The 18,047-nt window shown below is 45.4% G+C and overlaps 1 protein-coding gene across 1 annotated transcript in view; it reads left to right on the top strand.

Annotated features, from left to right (window-relative positions):
* The first annotated feature begins 4,429 nt into the window (after positions 1-4,429).
* Positions 4,430-18,047, top strand: part of LOC117237692 (twitchin) — a 77,671-nt gene continuing 64,053 nt past the window's right edge. Inside the window, exons 1-9 of the mRNA XM_033501961.1 lie at positions 4,430-4,859; positions 9,407-9,941; positions 10,231-10,252; positions 12,468-12,630; positions 12,825-12,966; positions 14,977-15,112; positions 15,736-15,939; positions 16,493-16,794; positions 17,701-17,918. Of these exons, the coding sequence (XP_033357852.1) occupies positions 9,629-9,941; positions 10,231-10,252; positions 12,468-12,630; positions 12,825-12,966; positions 14,977-15,112; positions 15,736-15,939; positions 16,493-16,794; positions 17,701-17,918 (1,500 nt within the window). The 5' untranslated portion in view covers positions 4,430-4,859; positions 9,407-9,628. The remainder of the gene's footprint in view (positions 4,860-9,406; positions 9,942-10,230; positions 10,253-12,467; positions 12,631-12,824; positions 12,967-14,976; positions 15,113-15,735; positions 15,940-16,492; positions 16,795-17,700; positions 17,919-18,047) is intronic.

An 18,047-nucleotide genomic window follows, 5' to 3' on the forward strand; every position in this document is an offset into this window, starting at 1 on the left:
GTTATCGTCATTGACCGCTCTATTCGCGTACACATTGCGCAAACTTGCCAATTTACTGACTCTGTGGCTCGCTAAATTACCACGTAAGAGTACCACGATCGGTCAGATTGGAAAGTAAGCTCGTTGAAAGAAGAAAGTGTTGCTGCTGTAAAAGGAATTCGCGAGCGTAAGAAGGATGGAAAGGGGATCGTTCGCGATACGTAGTCGTACGCATAATAGGGGCCGGTATCTTGTCCTGTCCTCGCACTCATAACATCTATTTCCAGAACAGACCAACGACTAAGTTTAGATTCGCTGTTCCATATACTCGAGCCATTCGCCCACTCGGGTCCACTCGCTCCCAAGAAAATCTGATAAACGAACAAATAAGTGATACGTGGCTACTCCGGTTCTTGTCGCGTCTGCCCTTTCTAAAACTGCTTCTCTTTTTACCATCGTTATCGTCAAAATATACGTACACACGTATAACGAGTAACGTTCTAGTACCTACGTACCTATACCATTTCATCCATTTCCATCATTCACCAGTGCAACGATAACAAACGCATCGTGGTGGCACTGTAAAAACATCGAGGGGAAATAAACGTGGTTCTGCGCGCGAATCGCTCGCGATATTGTATTTAGGTCGGTCGAGAGACCGTAGTCTGTATTTGCTCGAGATAAATACCACTATTGCTACGTATGGAAAAGGAGATCTTGTAACGTAGTAATTCATTTTGAATCCATTCATCGGTAATTCTTGGTCGTCGCGTTATCGTCGTTGGAGTTCGCAAAGGGTCAAAGAAACACGACGACGTACTATCCGACAGGAACAACGCTTCCGAGAGCACAGAGTGGAAATTGAGTAATCTAACGAAAGAGTCGCGGATTACCTTTGTTTTTCTTCTTTTTCTCTTGTTCGTATTCCGGGCTAAAAGTAAAGCATACTAAAAATATTTCGAGCATAACGCGCGAGAAATTTTAGCGGCATGGTTCGTTCGTTCGTTACCGAACGAATGACGTTAAGCGTCTCTTTCTTGGTTGTATGTAAAACTTGGAATGCCGTGTGACGCGTCCACAGAGAACGGAAGCGTCACGGGTGTTCTATCTTGCGTAATGTTAAAAACCACGAAACGCACAACTCGGTCCGAGTGGCGAAAATAACGTAACGTATTCCACAATTGGGAATTTAAGGCAGCTGGTTGTGCATGATTTGCCGGGTATTTTTAGCCAGGCAACGCAAAGGGCAGGTCCGAAGATGTAACGGCGCTCCAGACTTGCGAGAAAGGTACGTCACAGGCGCAAAAACGTACGTCGTCAGGCGCGCGTTCTCCGCGCGATACGTGGCTGCGTCGATTCATCGGAATTAGCAGAAGTACGCGATGCAGTTTCGAAAGCCGAGTACTATTAGCGTAGAATAAACCACGCGAGGCTTCTTGCTCATCCTGTTGAAACATTCTCTGGCATTTTTCTTCTTCCACTCTGGTGTTTTCGTTTCCGCGAAAACGCAAAATTTACGCAGCGCCGCCGATTTGCTTATTTTCCCGCAAAGAACCGCTCTCATACTTGCTCGTAAATCACCCAGAAACATCCGATTCCGCCGTATCGACGACCTCTCGTCTATCATTCCGGGTCGAATTTTCACGGTCGCTTTCGCTGTAACCTGCACGAAACGTGAAACGATTCTCCCGATGTTAACTCTAGCGCGATACGCCGATTCCTATATTTCCATGTTATTCCCATTTTGGGAAATGGGAAGCACTCGTCGAATACTATGGAACTCTCATCGAAATCGTAAAAAGGAATTCCATGAATTGTCGTCTTCCGCCAAAATCCTACGAGTTTTTTTGAGGTTTACGGCTAGTTACAGCGCTCTGGTAAATTATCTTTTTCTTTTTTCCAAAGCACAGACGTTATTCTTCTATCGTAATTTGTTTAACTAATTTTTCTAACGTGTCTATTTTATTTCCTCGAGATCGTTTCGTTTATGCGACTCTGGTATATCGTTCGATTCTCGATCGATTCATTTCCAAAGAATAGATCTTCGTCTCTTTCCGACAGAACAATTTGCATAGGAAACACGAAGTAATTTCGAGAAGAATAAAAAGCACGAGTCCTTCTCTCAACGATAAATCCAACGATTTCTATGACAAAGGCATAACGCAAACAGATGCTCGTCGTAAATCAACTCTACTTGATTTCGCTTTGGCGCATAGACGTTGTGCAGCAAGCTGATATAAAACTCCTGTAATTCAACTCTCGTGACATAATGTATCGCAGAGTATTTACGAGTACGCGCATTTAACAGACATTTTATTTGTTTAATTTGCATAGTACGCACGGTCGTAATCGATTTACGGCTGCGAACGAAGGAAAACGTTGGCTAATCGTAACGGTTCGGCTGTCATAATCTCGAGGTAGATCGACCAGTTCTCGAACAAGTTGGTGGATATCCGCGACGTGAAACGATGGAAGCGCGAGTGTTCAGGTCGTTAGGTATAGATTCTAATACGCAAAGATAGATTGGGCGGTGAGGGGTGATCGTGTATATTTAGAAAAGTGCTTGGCTTGCCAGAACCGAGAGAGACTCGTATCTCGACACCGCGTGCGAGATTTCTCCTTCGAGCTCTTCCTCTTTATCTCTCTTGCGATATCTTGTTTGTTAACCACACGCGAGAACGTATTGTAACGTTTCTCCGTGCGAATAAAAAATCTTTCGTTTCCATTACGCGTGTTCTCATTTCCACTATCTCGCCAGCTCTTCGTCGATCCTCTGTCGACCATCGGGTCGTTTCACTCTGCCAGTGGCAAAGTCTCGTTTCTAGGGAAACGTCGTTCCCTTCGAGGATCCACGAGTTTCCTCGCGTACCTTTCGATGGAAACTTTTCTCTATGTTAACGTTAATTAGCTTTCCATCGAGAATGGTTAATACGCGAAAGATAAAAATCGACGCAAGAGAAAAAAGTATATGGCGAGCGTTAGCAGAAGTGGCTGGCGAGGTAGCTCGGCGAGAAGAGAGCGCGTGGAAATATAAACTGTATTAGTCAGACGAGAATCGGAGGAAATTCGAGCAGATATCGTGTATCGATCGCTGTGTACTCGATCGAAATTTTGAAAGCTGGCCAAAAATGTCTCATAGAAGTTGGAATACACCGCGGAGTAAAGCGCGCTCGCGGATTTACCGGCTTGTGAATCAAACGCTGTTATCCGTGAAATTATATCGACGATGAGGACGTTCGCGAAATAAAAAATAAAAGAAAAGGTCGATTAGTGGTCGAAAGTACGGATGCGGCCGGAAAACTTATTTTCGTCGAGGACTGTGGCCAAGACCCACTTCTCCTTCTTCGTACGATGTTCTATTTCCTACCAACGCTGATATCTTTCCACCTTTGTCCGGGAATACGATTTTATGGTCAAAGCTTTTCAGCATCGATCAACGGTATCGGGCATCGCGCCTTCGATATCTATCGACTTTGAATCGTTGGAACGTAGATGCTTAATTTGGTGCTGTCTATAAACGAACGTACTGTTAAATATGCTCTTCTTGATTCATCGGTCCCGATGAGATACATTCTTTGATTATATTTAAGGGTAAGAATAATCGTTAAACCGCTACACGTAGTCTAATTTCGACTCGAGGACGTCGACGTAAAATTCTTGCACGCTGATTTCTCCGACGTTCCGTCATCCGGCTAATTTGGTTGCAGCAGCAATTAACCTGCTATAAGGTCATTTATCTTCTTTTTTTATCCCACTCGTATCCTCCGTATACGCGTGCCGCGTTTTTCCGCGGTGAAACAAAGAAACCTGAGAAGGAAGAGTCGAGCCTCGTTCGGACCATTTCCCTTTCCAACCGAAGCTGCTTCAAACCGTTGAACCGCCAATCTTTCGAGCTTCCAGTATTCGTAAAATCGCTTTCGTTCGTAGATTCGTGGATTGGTTCGCATTCGAACAACCCTCGTCGACCGATTCGAAACTTAACGTTGGTTCGTTCGAGCGATCGCAAGAAGAGCAAACGGTCGTAAAACGCGAAGGTAAAACGAAGAGCGCGTCCGCTGTTATTTTCGCACGGTAGTGTCAACTTCATTGGTTGCGAATACCTCGATCCCCCACTAATTACAAGGTTTCAAGTTCAATAGCAGGGTAAGTGCCAAGAAAAAAGGGTGGATGATGAAAAGCATGGATATGGTAGAGGGACGGCTGGATGTTGGTAGAGGTAACTGGGCGGAGGTTGACGAAAGGGGTGTGTACCTTGTGGGTGATGTGGATCCTGCGTGTCAGGTAGTCGGCGATCGCGCAGGACTCGGCTGGCCTCAGTGTCAGGAGCGAGCCACGAAATTCGACGGCGTAGGCGTTCTTAGGGTGGGGAGATCGGGCAGGAACGGTTATCGTGGAAGTTGCGCCGACGCAGAGACGCTGGACCCGACGTCGAGGTGTCACGGCGATATTTCGTGTGGTTAGTTGGCGCGCGGGGCCCCGGTGACTGGGACGGCCAAGACAGACGCTCCGTATCAAAGAAGAGACAAGAGACAGGGCCAAACGAACAGGATACGTTATAAACGGAGCGACGACCACACAGTGACGACGACCACGACAAAGACGATCGAATATCAAAGAAATTTCTCTCTTTTTTTCCCCACTCGTTTCTTTTTCTCTCTCTCTCTCTCTCTCTTTTTTCTACGTTCGTACGCGTAATTTCACTTCGACTTTCGAGAATCAAAGTGCGCGATCGACGAGCCGCGAGCTCGACCCACTCGAGCCACAGATCCACGTTAAATCCCCCCAAGGTGCCTGCAATCGAGGATTTCTAACGCCGGCACGGCCATCGACGGACCGTATTTACTCGTCTAACTATTTGGATATTTCACCGCTCGCTTCAAGTAAGTTTTCCCGTTTCACAGACTGGATCCTTGATCGTGAGAGGGTATACGAGCGAGCATACGAATGTGCGAAAATGGACGAAGTACACAGTGCGCCCTTTCCTCCTTCGCCATCGCGTTAAACATCCCCTTTTCGTTCTTCATTTATCGTCTTCCCTAATTTCCTTCCAACGTATAGCCTGTTCCACCTTCGTCTATGGTGAATCGTGGGTGCTTTTGGTGCTTCAGTGCTTCAAAGTGTTACGTTTCGTTGGCGACCGCACCACCAAGTGCTGTACTCGTTCGTATTCCCTTGGAGATCGTTGGATCAGGACGCCGGTGCGTAAGCTATTCTTTCAGCTGGACGTTTCTTCGATTCTTGTGCGCGTTACGTGCAATCTTGCTCGATTGTTGCAACCGTAACCGAGATTCGAAGATTTCCGTGGAAATCCGAGAAACGTAATGCGCGAGTGGTATCGATTATACGACGATCTTAAACGGCGATAGATTCGAACGGCGGAAAATTCCGCTCGCGAGAGATACAATCTTGGAATCGATGACGATCGGTACGACGACCTTGACACGCGTGTCGCTCCGAGAAGAAGAGGACGAGGCGCCGTGGGCCCAGAAACGGACCGTTGCGAATAACGATGCATCGAAAGAGATTTCGATGGTTCGTGGTCGAAACGGTGGTCTAGCGGCTTGGTGACTAATTGCCACGAGTCTGTTCGCGTCCGACCACCGAAAACTATTCGTAGACTACTATCTAGGTATCTAGGCTCGAAGTCTACTTATTTTTAGAAGGGCGTAACGCGAGCAGGAACGGTTCGTCGTCTCGTTCGACGTTCCAACCATCTATCCAACTATATTTTTCTCACTTTGTCGGCTTTTCCTCTCTCGCACCTTCTCCAAATTCGTTTAATCGTCGTTCGCAATCTATCCGCCACTTTGGCTTTCCCTCGTCTCTTTCCTTCCTCTTTCAAAATCTTCTCTTTTTTATCTCGGTGGAACAACGTTAGTACCATCGACGATAATAGCGAAAACCAATAGACGAATGATAAAAAGAAACGAGTAGAATATTTGCACACACGCGAATATAAACATACAAGTAATATAATATGTATGTATGTATATGCGCGAATATAAACACACAAAGTACGCGATCGATGAGAAAATCTGGTAAAGTAACCGAAGAATGTGAAGAAGAGATCGGTTTAAAAGTATGTTGGAAATACGAATGGGGACGTTTGTCGATTTGTCAAAAATTCATGGTCGATCGCGTATGCTCGACGCGCTTCATAATTCCACGATATTTATAAACTTCATGGTCAGCCAACCTGAAAATTACACCTGTTGATGGTCAGGCCTGGTTGAAATTAGCACGGATGACTAATTCATTGTTTTGGTCTTCGCTGGTCATAGTCGAATATCGATATATCGTTTAATCTTTCGGTCTCGTCGTATCTTTCACGGGCAACTTAAAAATTATATCGTAGCGCCTTCCGACATGCTCGTTCCATAAGATTAGCGCTATAAATACTCTCTGTATCCTCCTAAATCTTCGTGCCTCGTGTTTCTACGTACGCGAGAGCGAGAAAAGAATTTCGCGACCAGCAACATTTCCACGATGTACGATTTCTCTTGCTATAGATTTGACTCAGTCCACGGAAATAGACGTTGCGACAAGAGCGATGCAGGGAAAATAGTAGCGTAGACGGAAGAAGAGAGCGACGAAACGCATGCCTCGACCAATAATTTTAACTTCTAGGTCGAATTTAGTGCACTTGCCGAGCTTACCGTGGTATTAGCCCCACGATGATCTAATACTCTTTCCGTGCTTGTAATTCGAAACGTGAATCATTTCCTCGTGATAAATTTTCCTACTCCCTCGCTTTCCGATCCTCTTCATTTTAGATATCGATCGGAATCTAATAATATTTTAAGCATATATTTTAAGCATAGTTCAAAAACAAACTGAGACTACGATAGAGTTTTTTTTTTTAAGGATATACCGTGTCAGATATTTCTACGAATATAAATTTAACGCTTTTTTTCCCACTTGTACGACACCTTGCCTCGGGTATTTGGAAACGCAAACGAAAATTACGCGAAAGAAGTATTTTTTTCTCTGGAATAACGCGGCGAATGGAGATATTTTTCTGTGGCGCGTAGCACCGTTAACACCGCAGACACTAGAAAGAAAAATTACATCGGCTAATTTTTCCTCTCGGCTAACGCCGCGACATCGTTCGATATTTCTGTCTCGCCATTGCTAAACGATGTTTCATTCATTCCATGCTTTTTATAACCGGCTCTACATCGTGCCACTTGTTATTAGGCCAGTCTGTCATCGAATATATTACATCGCGAGGAGACAATAAAATTATGCCAAGTCTCAGCGAACGAAACTATTGAGACATCGCGTTACTCGCTAAACACCTGTTCGTCCATCGATCGTCGCGCTCCTCCGCAACCAAAATCTCGCAGCTTGTCTCGTAAAAGAGTTTGCCCAACATCTTTACGCGTCGATCGAACGCGATTGTCTCGAAAATAACGTCGAATACCGATCAAGGTTCGTTCGTTCTCTTCCATTCATAAAAATCCGTGTACCTATTTTTGAAACGGCCAACCACGACCTTCGATCTAAGCGACTGCCAAACGTCCTGTCGAATCGACGCGCGATCGTTAACTTGGTTGATCGATTATCACGAACCGTTCGGTCGAAAAATACGGACAGTTTTCTATGCACAGACTCGTGGAATATTCGAAACGAGCAGTTTCGTCCGAGTTGCTGAGAAAACCTTAGAAATCGCTGTACGCACGACGTCCGTGTTCGAACGTCCCTTTCGATCTTCGGTCATTCCCTTCTTCACTTGGCACGCGTAGAACTCTCCTGTCAAAAGTGTATCTCGAACAAAGAGCAAGGAACTTGCCGTTTGGAAAGGTCGGGCTCGGATCTCAATTTCGTAGAAGGAAAATCGGGGCCGTTAACCCAGATCGTCTTTCTTTATCAATCGAACGCTGGGCAAATCTTTTTCAACCGCTTGTTTTTTTTTTTTTATTTTTCCTCCCTGTTTTTATCTCTCCTCTCCTTTTCCCTTCCTTCTCGAGTACCGCGTGCAAACAGAACGTTACAGGTAGAGATACCTGCTCGTATCTTCCACTCTTTCGATTCAATTTGATTTTAATCCAAGATGATCTTGAAGAAACTAACGTGCCAAGTTACGTTTCATCGAATTAAACGGCCAAACGGTAGTACGGTGTTAGCGAAGATGAAAACGAAGCGGAGGAAAGGAGCAGAATGAGAACGAGCGTTACGAAGCCGAGCAATCTCAGGAATGTCTCGAGGCTCGTTGCCAAGTCTTACCGTGACGTTGTAACATTTGGTGCATTCGTTCCGATTTGCATTTCTTTCCTCGGATTTTTACGCTACTTGTCGCGTCCTATCTCTTGAACTTACAACGGTGTTAAGAAACAAAGTATTAACGCGTATCTTTGTCCTGGAAACGAAGCCTTCTCCGCGTACCAAACCTCACGAGGTTTCGTCTATTCGCACCTAATTAACGAGAAGCTACGATAAATACAACGACGTGCCAATACTTGTCGCAGCCACCGTAAACGCTTCGTATCGTGACGAAATTACTTTGTACTTTGGAGTTATATTCGCTACGTCGGAACGTTACATCCGCGTCGATTAAATACGAAGTAAATTCTTTTTTCGCTATCGTCGTCGCGGAGGAAATTTTCTATGGCACGAGATTGGAGATTTTTCGGAAGGCGTTCAGATAAGATTTTTTGATTCGCCAGACGCGTCGTAAATCAAACGCGTGCATTTTCGCTATTAGATGCCAAACATAATAACCGATTACCGAGATAACTGGTTCGCCTATTTTCGAGCCAAGAGTCGCATTAATAATAGAGGTGTTGCGTCATTGTTCGGCCTTGGACGTGTTGGAAAATCCTGAAAACCCGCGTTTGGAGTCGCGGATTCCACGAAAATACCGATTGCTTCGAACGTTGTTTCCCATTGGTGTCCGGTTTTATCGTTCGCCGGAATTCCACCGCCGGCACTTGTGCTACGCTTTGAATATTTCCGAAAGCCTGAAAATCTGCAAAGTAGGGCACGAAAATGTCCGAGAATGTACAAGTTGGAAGAAACGCGTAAATTTCAAACGGAAGTCACAAACGACGGACGATATCGGCGGTGGTACGACATTTTTCGAATTACATAAAATCTATTTTGAATTCCTCAGTAGCGATATATCTTTTCTTGAATTTGGATGTAACGCGCGAAATATAATAATTTGGCTCGCATTACCCGTGACTGTGAGATCAAAAGCTGTTCTTGTATCTCGAGCCGTCCAAGTTAATCTATCGCTCGACTTAATGGTCGCTCTAATCTTTGCTCTACGAAACGTCTATTTAGCGACGACTATCGACCCTTTCAACACCGAATTTCCTTATTTCTTTAAGCAACAGTTTTTCCAATCAAAGCGTCTTTCCACGATGCCCGATACGAAAATCATTTATCGCTAAATTCTGATCGAGACGATCTTTCGGATCGACAGATTTGACGAGGATCGTCATCAGCGAGGGAAGGAGGCTAACGGTTGGATGGTGCCGCGGGTCGGCGCCGTTTAAACCGACTCGAAGCGGATAGACGAGATTTGTCGGCAAGCAACGAAAAGAAGCAAAGAACCGAGCGAGTCCTCGATTTCTAAGGCGAGAGGGTGGCGCGCCACCCGAGAAATTCGCGGTAAAGGGAGGAGGGGCGAAGGCGACCCAACACCATGGGGGTCGCCGACGATTTCGCGCCGAGCTTCACCCAGAAGCCGCAACTAAGGCAGGAGGACGATGGGAACCGGCTGATCTTCGAGTGTCAACTGATCAGCGCGCCTAAACCCGAGATATCGTGGTATCGAGGCGAGACAGAACTCAGCGCAGATGCGAGGACCAATTTCAGGATGCAGAGCATCGGGACGAACAAGTTCCTGGTCGTTCTGGAGCTCGACGACGTTATCGAGACCGACGCTGGCCTGTACAAGGTCAAGGCCAAGAACAAGATGGGCGAGGTCGCGGCTTCGATCAACCTGAATTTCAGCCGTGAGTACCTGCCTCTCGTTGCTACTTTTCTTTTTTTTTTCTTTTCCTCCATATCGTAAATTGCGTCACGTTGCGCAACGCGTTACACGCTACTTCGACGTTCGCTACTCGAAAGATTGTTCTTTTAATAGATACGTTCTTGACCCCTTCGTTTTCGGTCTCGGACTGTCCGTGTCCTTATAACCGAAATACCGTTCTCCTTTTATTACGTTTCACGTGTACCTAACGCTTCCTCTCTTCGTTTCCATACAATTCGAAAGATTCGAAATAAAGTTTCGTTATTTTCCAGCTGTCGACGAGCCTAGAGAGAAGTAAGTTCGACGATCGATTGCGTTTCGAAATGATGAACGTTTGTCGCTTCTCCAGGCTCTGTCTTTTATTTTTTTCTCTTCCTTTTTCATTTTTATTTCGCTGTTCTAACGCTTCTTGTGTTTCTCTTTCCTATGCGTTTCACGTACCATACGCTTCGCTTACCTCGCTTTCTGTTTCTTTTTTATGGTTTTAGCGGCGGAAGATCTCAGCAGAGAGGGGTGAGTGATCTGCTTGCTTTCAACGAGTACCAGCGAATGCTTGCGAGTGATTATAACCTACATTTAAGATTATAACCCACCGTTTGTCGGAATCGTGGCTCGTATCAGATAAAAGGAACTAACCAAAGACGGGATAAAAGATATCGGGCAAGATAGGAAGCAACCGCAACCAAACGAGCGGTTTCGTCGACAATGTTTAGGTGCACATCAAATGCGGCTAACTAATAATAATCGTCGCGGAATGCTCGCTATTTCTGGACGCGTTCACGTGCGCTCACGCGCTCGTCCGATAAGAGAAACCGACAGCTACGGCTGTTCTAGCTGGCTGATCGCTCAGTTTTCTTCTTCTGCCCACGCATACGAGTCTGACTGGTCGACGTGGAAATAGAATCGAGAACCTCTCCTCTATTTTCATTCTCGGTCTTTTAACCGACGACATTTGTTCGCGGACCGTCTGTCTATCTTCGATGCGTTGCCTGAACATCTTTTCTTTTTTTTTATTAAAAAGTATCTATGTACGCGCTCGTGGCAGCTTCGAAATATTTACGACCCTTGCCACGTCGAATTGTTTCAACCGATGCTTCCTCGCCGATACGATGATTCGGTTTCGAGAGATCGACAAGTAGTCGAAGTCGAGGAACGAGGAGGCGGTCGATCGAAACGTGTCTTTCCACGTTCTAAGCTCCGTTTGTACGACGATCGTTTGTACGTTTGTACGCGTCGATATTTATCTGTAAGCGTGTTGAACGAGTGCACACGCAGTGACGCGTTGCATCTCAGTGACATCGCTCGGTGAAATATTTTTGCACGATTATTTTTCGCTCGGCGAACGTTCTAAGGCAGGTAGAAATTGGGTCGAAAGTTGCTTCTTCGGGAACGTGACGAGGCGCTTGGCGAGATGTTATATTTTCGGATCCGTTCAACAGACGTGATTCCCGTGAATTTCTAAAAGTAACGCGAGCCTTTGACGCCCGTACCTTTCTAAATCCTTCTCCGATTCGAAAATCTACGTTTTCCCGAGTCGTCCCGCCGCGAGATTTTTCCCTCCGATTTGGAACGAGAACGAATCACGATCCGCGAGGCGAATCAGCTAATTGACCGTAGCGTGGAAGCCGCAGGAAACAGCTGCAGCCTACTTCTTTGCTAAAGTTAGTTTCGACGTTCCTCCCTTCTGCTACCGTTCTTTCCTATCGCGCCATCTTATTGGTTTTACACTTTGGAACGATCGCTTCGCTACGTTATTCTTTTTATTTTCGTCAAATGCCGCGGCAGTAACGGCAAATTGATTCGAGCTCCGCTCCACCACGTCATAGTAGCGAACTACCGAGCATGCTTATTATACTTTGGCCGTTTTACGCGCTAGAACGAGCACGAGGGCGCGCGATAGGACGCAAACGACGCGATATTTCAGCAGGAAATTCCGATTCGAATGCAGCTTGAATGAAAGGGGTTCGTTGATCTCGCGTTTTACACCGAGCTTCTGGTAGACGAAGCGTCTCTCGAACGAGCCATTACGGGGCTCTGTTCCTGCTGGCTAACAACGGCGCCATAGTACGATACCTCCGACTCGTACAAGCAACGTCTAAACAAAACAAAAGATATCGCTGTGGCATCGGTGCTGCCAGATCGCGTTGCACTTTATGGCAAATTTAACGAACGTGTACGACTTCTCTGTTTCGCGAACGTTTCGAGAAGCAAGCTCGTATCTCGTGGCTAATCTTCTTACGTATAACATACAACGCGTTGATGCAACATCAGCGATTAGTATTTTTGCTCGTGAAAGTATCGTGTTGCATAGGTAGGAGAATTTTGGCTCGTCCGACCAAATACCGACCTGTTCTACCGATAATCAGGCGGCGCTTACTAACACCGCAAGACGTTTATTCACCTAACAAAGATGATAAGAGTGGAAATTACACTTGCGTTTGCAGTCTGATATTTCACCAACGAAAGTAACACTTTTACGTCCACTTTAAATTTTCATCCGCTCTTGTAGACAAATCGATGGAATCGCGCCAACTTTTGCGAAGAAGCCTGCTATCAGACAAGAAGACGACGGTAAACGATTACTTTTCGAATGTCGCATCACGGCTGATCCCACGCCAAAAGTAACGTGGTTTCACGATGGAAGTTTGGTTAAAGATTCGCCGAGGCACAAGGTTAGTCGTCGGCTCCTTTCATACATCGTTAGCTTTGCTACAACATCGACGTATGAGAAATTATTAGTTTCGCTCGACCAGCGTTACGCTCTGACGATCGTTAACGATCGCTTGGCTCTAACAATGAATCATTATCATGTGTTTCTAACAGCAAGTACGTCAATATTTTATCAAACACCGTCGAAACGTTTCAGCTAACCGTCGATAAAGATGGCCACTCGTACTTCGCGACCCTGGAAATCAAAAACGTGACCGTCGAGGATGCTGGTAAATATAAGGTCACGGCGAAGAACGAGCTCGGCGAATCCAACGCTACTATTTCCCTAAACTTCGATAGTAAGTATAATATAAGATCAGCTCACTTTATCGCTGTCCACGTGCTCGAACACTCGATGGCACCGGTTTACATTTCTTCGTACTCCTGTTCGATTCGTAGTGACATCAGCTCGACGTCACGTTCGCGTCATCGAAAGAAATACAAAGAAATTCATTTTACATTTTTTCGTAGTTGGCGTTTCTCCTCGTAGTTGTACGGTACACGCGGTATCGTTAGTTCGATCTGCCTTTCGTTTCTTTCGTCGAATCGACGATCCGTGGAAATTCCAACGTTACGTCCGTCGCTTAAGAAGAAATGTAAATCGGTTTACCGTCACCCACCTTTTCACTTTTCTCTGTCTCTACTAATTCGGGGTGTATATCGGTGATCCTCTATCTTGTTTCTACGTTTCACACGTTCTCTGAATTTCTGTCCTGTACATTTCCCCCTCTCTTCGACCTTGTCTCTGTTTTATTCTTTATTTTTTCTTCTCACCCACCTTACGCTTTTTTTTTCTTCTCATATTCTGTCTCCATCCGTACGTGTGGTATTTATTTTTTAATGATTTATCTCGGTCGAGCAATGAGCACGTATCGATTGTTAGCTCGACGGAGCGACGATATACAGCCCAATTTAATCTAAAAGAAGACTAAAAGCAAAAGGATTATCGGGAGTTCCGCATAGATCGACAGCATAGATCGCAAATTGAATTCTAATTAATCCGTAACGATAAAGCTGCTTGAATCACGTATTAATTTCGATTAGCATTCCACGCATCCGATAGATAAGAAAACTAGTGCAATCCTTGTATTTCAACGTTGTCTACGACCATCGAAACGACCGGAGACATCATCGATTCGGTTCAAATCTTCGAGGCAAAATTGAAAGAAGAAAGAGTACGCGTAGCTAGTCTCTGCACGGTTGAACGATAAAATCGGTGCATGGGATGCGGATCGCCTCGTGCTGACGCTTCGTTAGGTTGCTACAGTCACATTTACATACAGAAGACATTTGTCTTCTCATCGGCACGAACATCGTTTGCCGTGTGAATTTCTCACGTGTAATATTCGTTGCGCGATAGAAACAGTAGCATTCGATGTTAGACTTATGTATAACGTACATATACTCATGCGTACGCTCAGATGTGTTTTAAGAGATCATCGACTAATTTGACATTACTAAAAGGGACTTGAATCGTAACCGTACAAACCGTAGATATATACTTTGATTTCACGTTTCACGAACCTTTACGCTGCGATATTCGATCATCGGACGAACGCTGTCGCGTTTACGCGTTCATCGAGCGATCGGACTTTGATCCATTCGCGGTTGTAATTTATTTCGTCGATGTAAAAGATAGAAGAAAATGGAAGATCGAGGGATCGTGTTTTTCTCTTGCAAGATCGACACCGCTCGAGAACATCGCAGTCGAGGGAACGAATTACGCAACGTAAGGGTCGACTCGCTTAGCCAATTATCGCACTTACCAAAGAGTTTATGGAGTGGTAAACGTACGTGAGCTTTTCTATGTAGTAACAAGAGAATGTAAATAACCGAGAGAGCGTAATTACATTGGCAAGGAAACGCTAGACCGCGTTCAGTCACACTTTCCTACGACGTTGAGACGAACGTCGTTCCATCGTACAGACAGGACAGGACAGGACAAAAAAAAAAAGAGAAACAGTGGCAGGAGAAAGGGTAAAGTAACGCGTGTTTCACGAACAAATGAACACGACTACGATGAAAAGCAACCTAAGTTAGGAGATGTCGGTTTGCTAGGCGAATCAGTCTGTTTCCAACGAAAGCGATAAGTAGAGAAGATGTAGCGCAACTTCGAATCGATACGTAGCTCTGACCTTGAATCGAAGAGCTTAAACCTTCCGCAACCAGATCAAGCAGTACGGGTTGAATATCGAACCGTGCGCCTGGTTGCCTGGTCGCTGAACCAGATAAGGGTGCGAAGGGATTAAGCGACAGCAATGATATTGTAAAGGGATCTCTCGACACGTAGATCGTTTGTATGAACATAGGCGACGAGGCGCCCGTACCTGACGACGGTATTAAACCGACCTTCACCGAACGACCGGTGATAAGGCAATCCGACGACGGTAACACCATCACCTTCGAATGTCGATTAGTCGGCGACCCGAAACCGAGTGTCAAGTGGTAAGATTGCGTGCACGTCTACAGCGCGGAAGTACGTCGTGACCATGGCAACAATCGTATCTTACAAATATCGGCCACTTTTTTTTTTTAACATCCGGTATAGTATGTGGCACGCTTCACGAATTTCGACGATTCGACAGGTACGTCGTCAAGATCGACGTCTTAAGTTACATTTCACCGATACGCGATACTGTCTCTTTCTCAACGATAGAACCGAGTTGAGTATTTCAGCATTCGTCGTTAACGAAAATCGTTGAACTACTTGCACAAGTATGCAGTAAGTGGAATATAAAAGTTGTATCGTGTAACGTAGCTGCCTGATGACTGTTGAAATATTTTCACGAGCTGTGCGTATCGATGAAATTGCTCGGGACGTTGATCGTGATAACGTGCGCGAAAGTCGTTAAAATCGGTGAAGTACAGCCAGTAAATCTGTGAATAATTATCGAGACACTAGCTCGTAGTCCTGTCACAGCATGCCGCTCCCCTTACCCTTCTCTCTTTGTCTCTAATTTTTCGAGACCGATAGTCGAACGTCATTAGCGACCGAACTTTCGTACTTCCAATCGCGTCACCCTTCGAACGCACTGAGCATACATGATGGTTTGATGGGCACGAATTAGGTATCACGGTAGCGAAGAGGTGAAAGAAGGAGGAAGATACAGCATGTCGCTGGAACTCGATCAGAAGCTGTACCATCTCGCGAGGTTAAAGATCGACAACGTGGCGAAAGGCGACGCAGGCGAATACAGAGCCGTCGCGAAGAATAAGCACGGCCAGGGTGTGGCCACCATTAACTTAAACTTCGAGGGGGGTGACAAGCTAAAGTATGCATCGACCGTGTTTCGAGCCGGATGATCGTCGCGTCGCTAGATTTACGTGCTCGTAGAATGCTACGAGATTTTCGTTTCTCTTGTTCTCGGGAGTAACACCGTTCCTTGCGACGAACGCGGTTCTTGCAGTCGCAGTGGTTTACGACGCGTTGAACAGCGACACTTCGTTAAAAATAAAAGGCGCTTTTAATTTAAAAATAAAAAGAATCCAGTAAAGAAAGAGATAGCTTGGCAATGGAGAAACTTTGTTATTGCGTGTAAAATCCGCTTACGTTTCGCGATTTACCGAGGGATGTTGAAAATTTTCGATGGTTCCATTTCGATGGCCGGGCATTATGAGCAAGAAGAGCTACAAATTGTTTTTTTCTTCTTCTTCTAATAAAAATAATAGATTTTTAGATAGAGGGAAGCTTGTTTGAAAAATTTCCTAGCGACGCGACGACCCGTGAAACTCGAACAACGAACGCGCAAACTACATGTGTGGCGCAGATTCGATCTTCGCGTAACGGAGAATCGAGCCGAGTATCTGACGTGTGGATTTACACAGAATACCAGACGGTAAACCACCGCGTTTCCCAAAGAAGCCAACTATTCGACAAGAGGGAGACGTTTTGATTATGGAGTGTATCTTGGAAGCTCATCCGGTACCGGATATAACGTGGTACCAAGGCCAGAAAGCGATCACCGACAGCAAACGCGTGAAGATGTCACGCAAGGCAACCGGAAAGGACGCGTATTTGCTCACGCTCGAGATATCGAATCCGACGAAGGCCGACGGCGGAAATTATCGATGCAACGCGTTTAACAACTTTGGCGAGAGTAACGCCAACATCTCGCTCAACTTCCAAGGCAAGTCCCTCTCGATGCAACAAACGCCGCGCGGTTCTCGTTGGCTCTTGCTCTTTTCACTTTTACTTTTCGAGAGAGTACAGTCAAAGTTCGGTAGCTCGAATTTTTCAACCCTTCTATCGAAATTAATTTCACTTAAATTCGAATTATTTGAAATTAATACAAGTTATAATAAGCTACAGAAACAGATATAGCAAGTTAACTCGGGCTAATTCCGATTCTTTCGCGTTTCTACGTACGGATTACAGAGGAAAGGAATGGGAAAAAATTGATATTCTTAAGACACTTTACGAGATAAACGGGTAAAGTGTTCAGGACTTCTGCACTGTTTCTGCAGACTCTACGAAGGCTCGAGTTACCCAAGTTCGACTGTACGTTACTCCGCGTTTTTGCGAAACGGTTCGACCGTTCTGAGTCGACAGCCAAACGAGACGTTCCCTCTGAAACTCGGACCTTCCACCTTTCCTAGCACGTTTTTCTTATAAAACAAAAGACCATCGGAAGAATACGCTATTCTGTGCTATTCGCGTACAAGTACAGACACGATATGTTTCCTGGTTGTTTCCAAGGGAAGGTAAGTGCATGTTGTGCTATCGCTAACTAATCACAGAGTCCTTTTCTGGTCGCTTCATAACCCGCTTCGAATCCTGAGCCGAATCTCGCGCGAAAGCTCGAGAATTCGCAGGAACAACGTATAGTAGAAAAATTAACGTCATCCAAGTTTCGCTAACACTAAAATAAATCGAACTCTCCCTGACTAGCTGGATCGCGATTTTCGTTGAACGAAAAGTCGTTCGGTTCGACCAAAATCGTGATTCGGCTGAGCGAGTCGCTTCTGCCGTTTGAACGGTCGGAAGTGGACTCTTCTCGCGACCGTGCTTAACCCTGGATCTTTCCAAGATGCAGAAGAAGGACCTGGTTTCGCGCCGACGTTCGTCGAGAAACCGCGTATCATTCCGAACGAAACCGGTACCTTGATCACGATGAAGTGCAAATGCAAGGCGAATCCAAAACCGGAAGTCACATGGTTCCGTGGGACCAACGTCGTCAAGGAATCTTCCAAGATTTCGATCAAGACGAAAACCGTGGAGGAAGACGTTTACGAATTAATCATGGAGATCAAGGTAATATCATCGAAATTTTACATCGTTATGTTATCATAATCTTGCGCTAGTAATTGTTCGTTTCATAGCGTTACCAATTATTTGTAATATTTGAACTAACGATTTGTCGTACGAGCTTCCATACGAAAC

This window comes from Bombus vosnesenskii, unplaced genomic scaffold (genome assembly GCF_011952255.1).
Source record: "Bombus vosnesenskii isolate JDL3184/JDL3185 unplaced genomic scaffold, Bvos_JDL3184-5_v1.1 scf7180000013397, whole genome shotgun sequence".
Lineage (NCBI taxonomy): Eukaryota > Metazoa > Arthropoda > Insecta > Hymenoptera > Apidae > Bombus > Bombus vosnesenskii.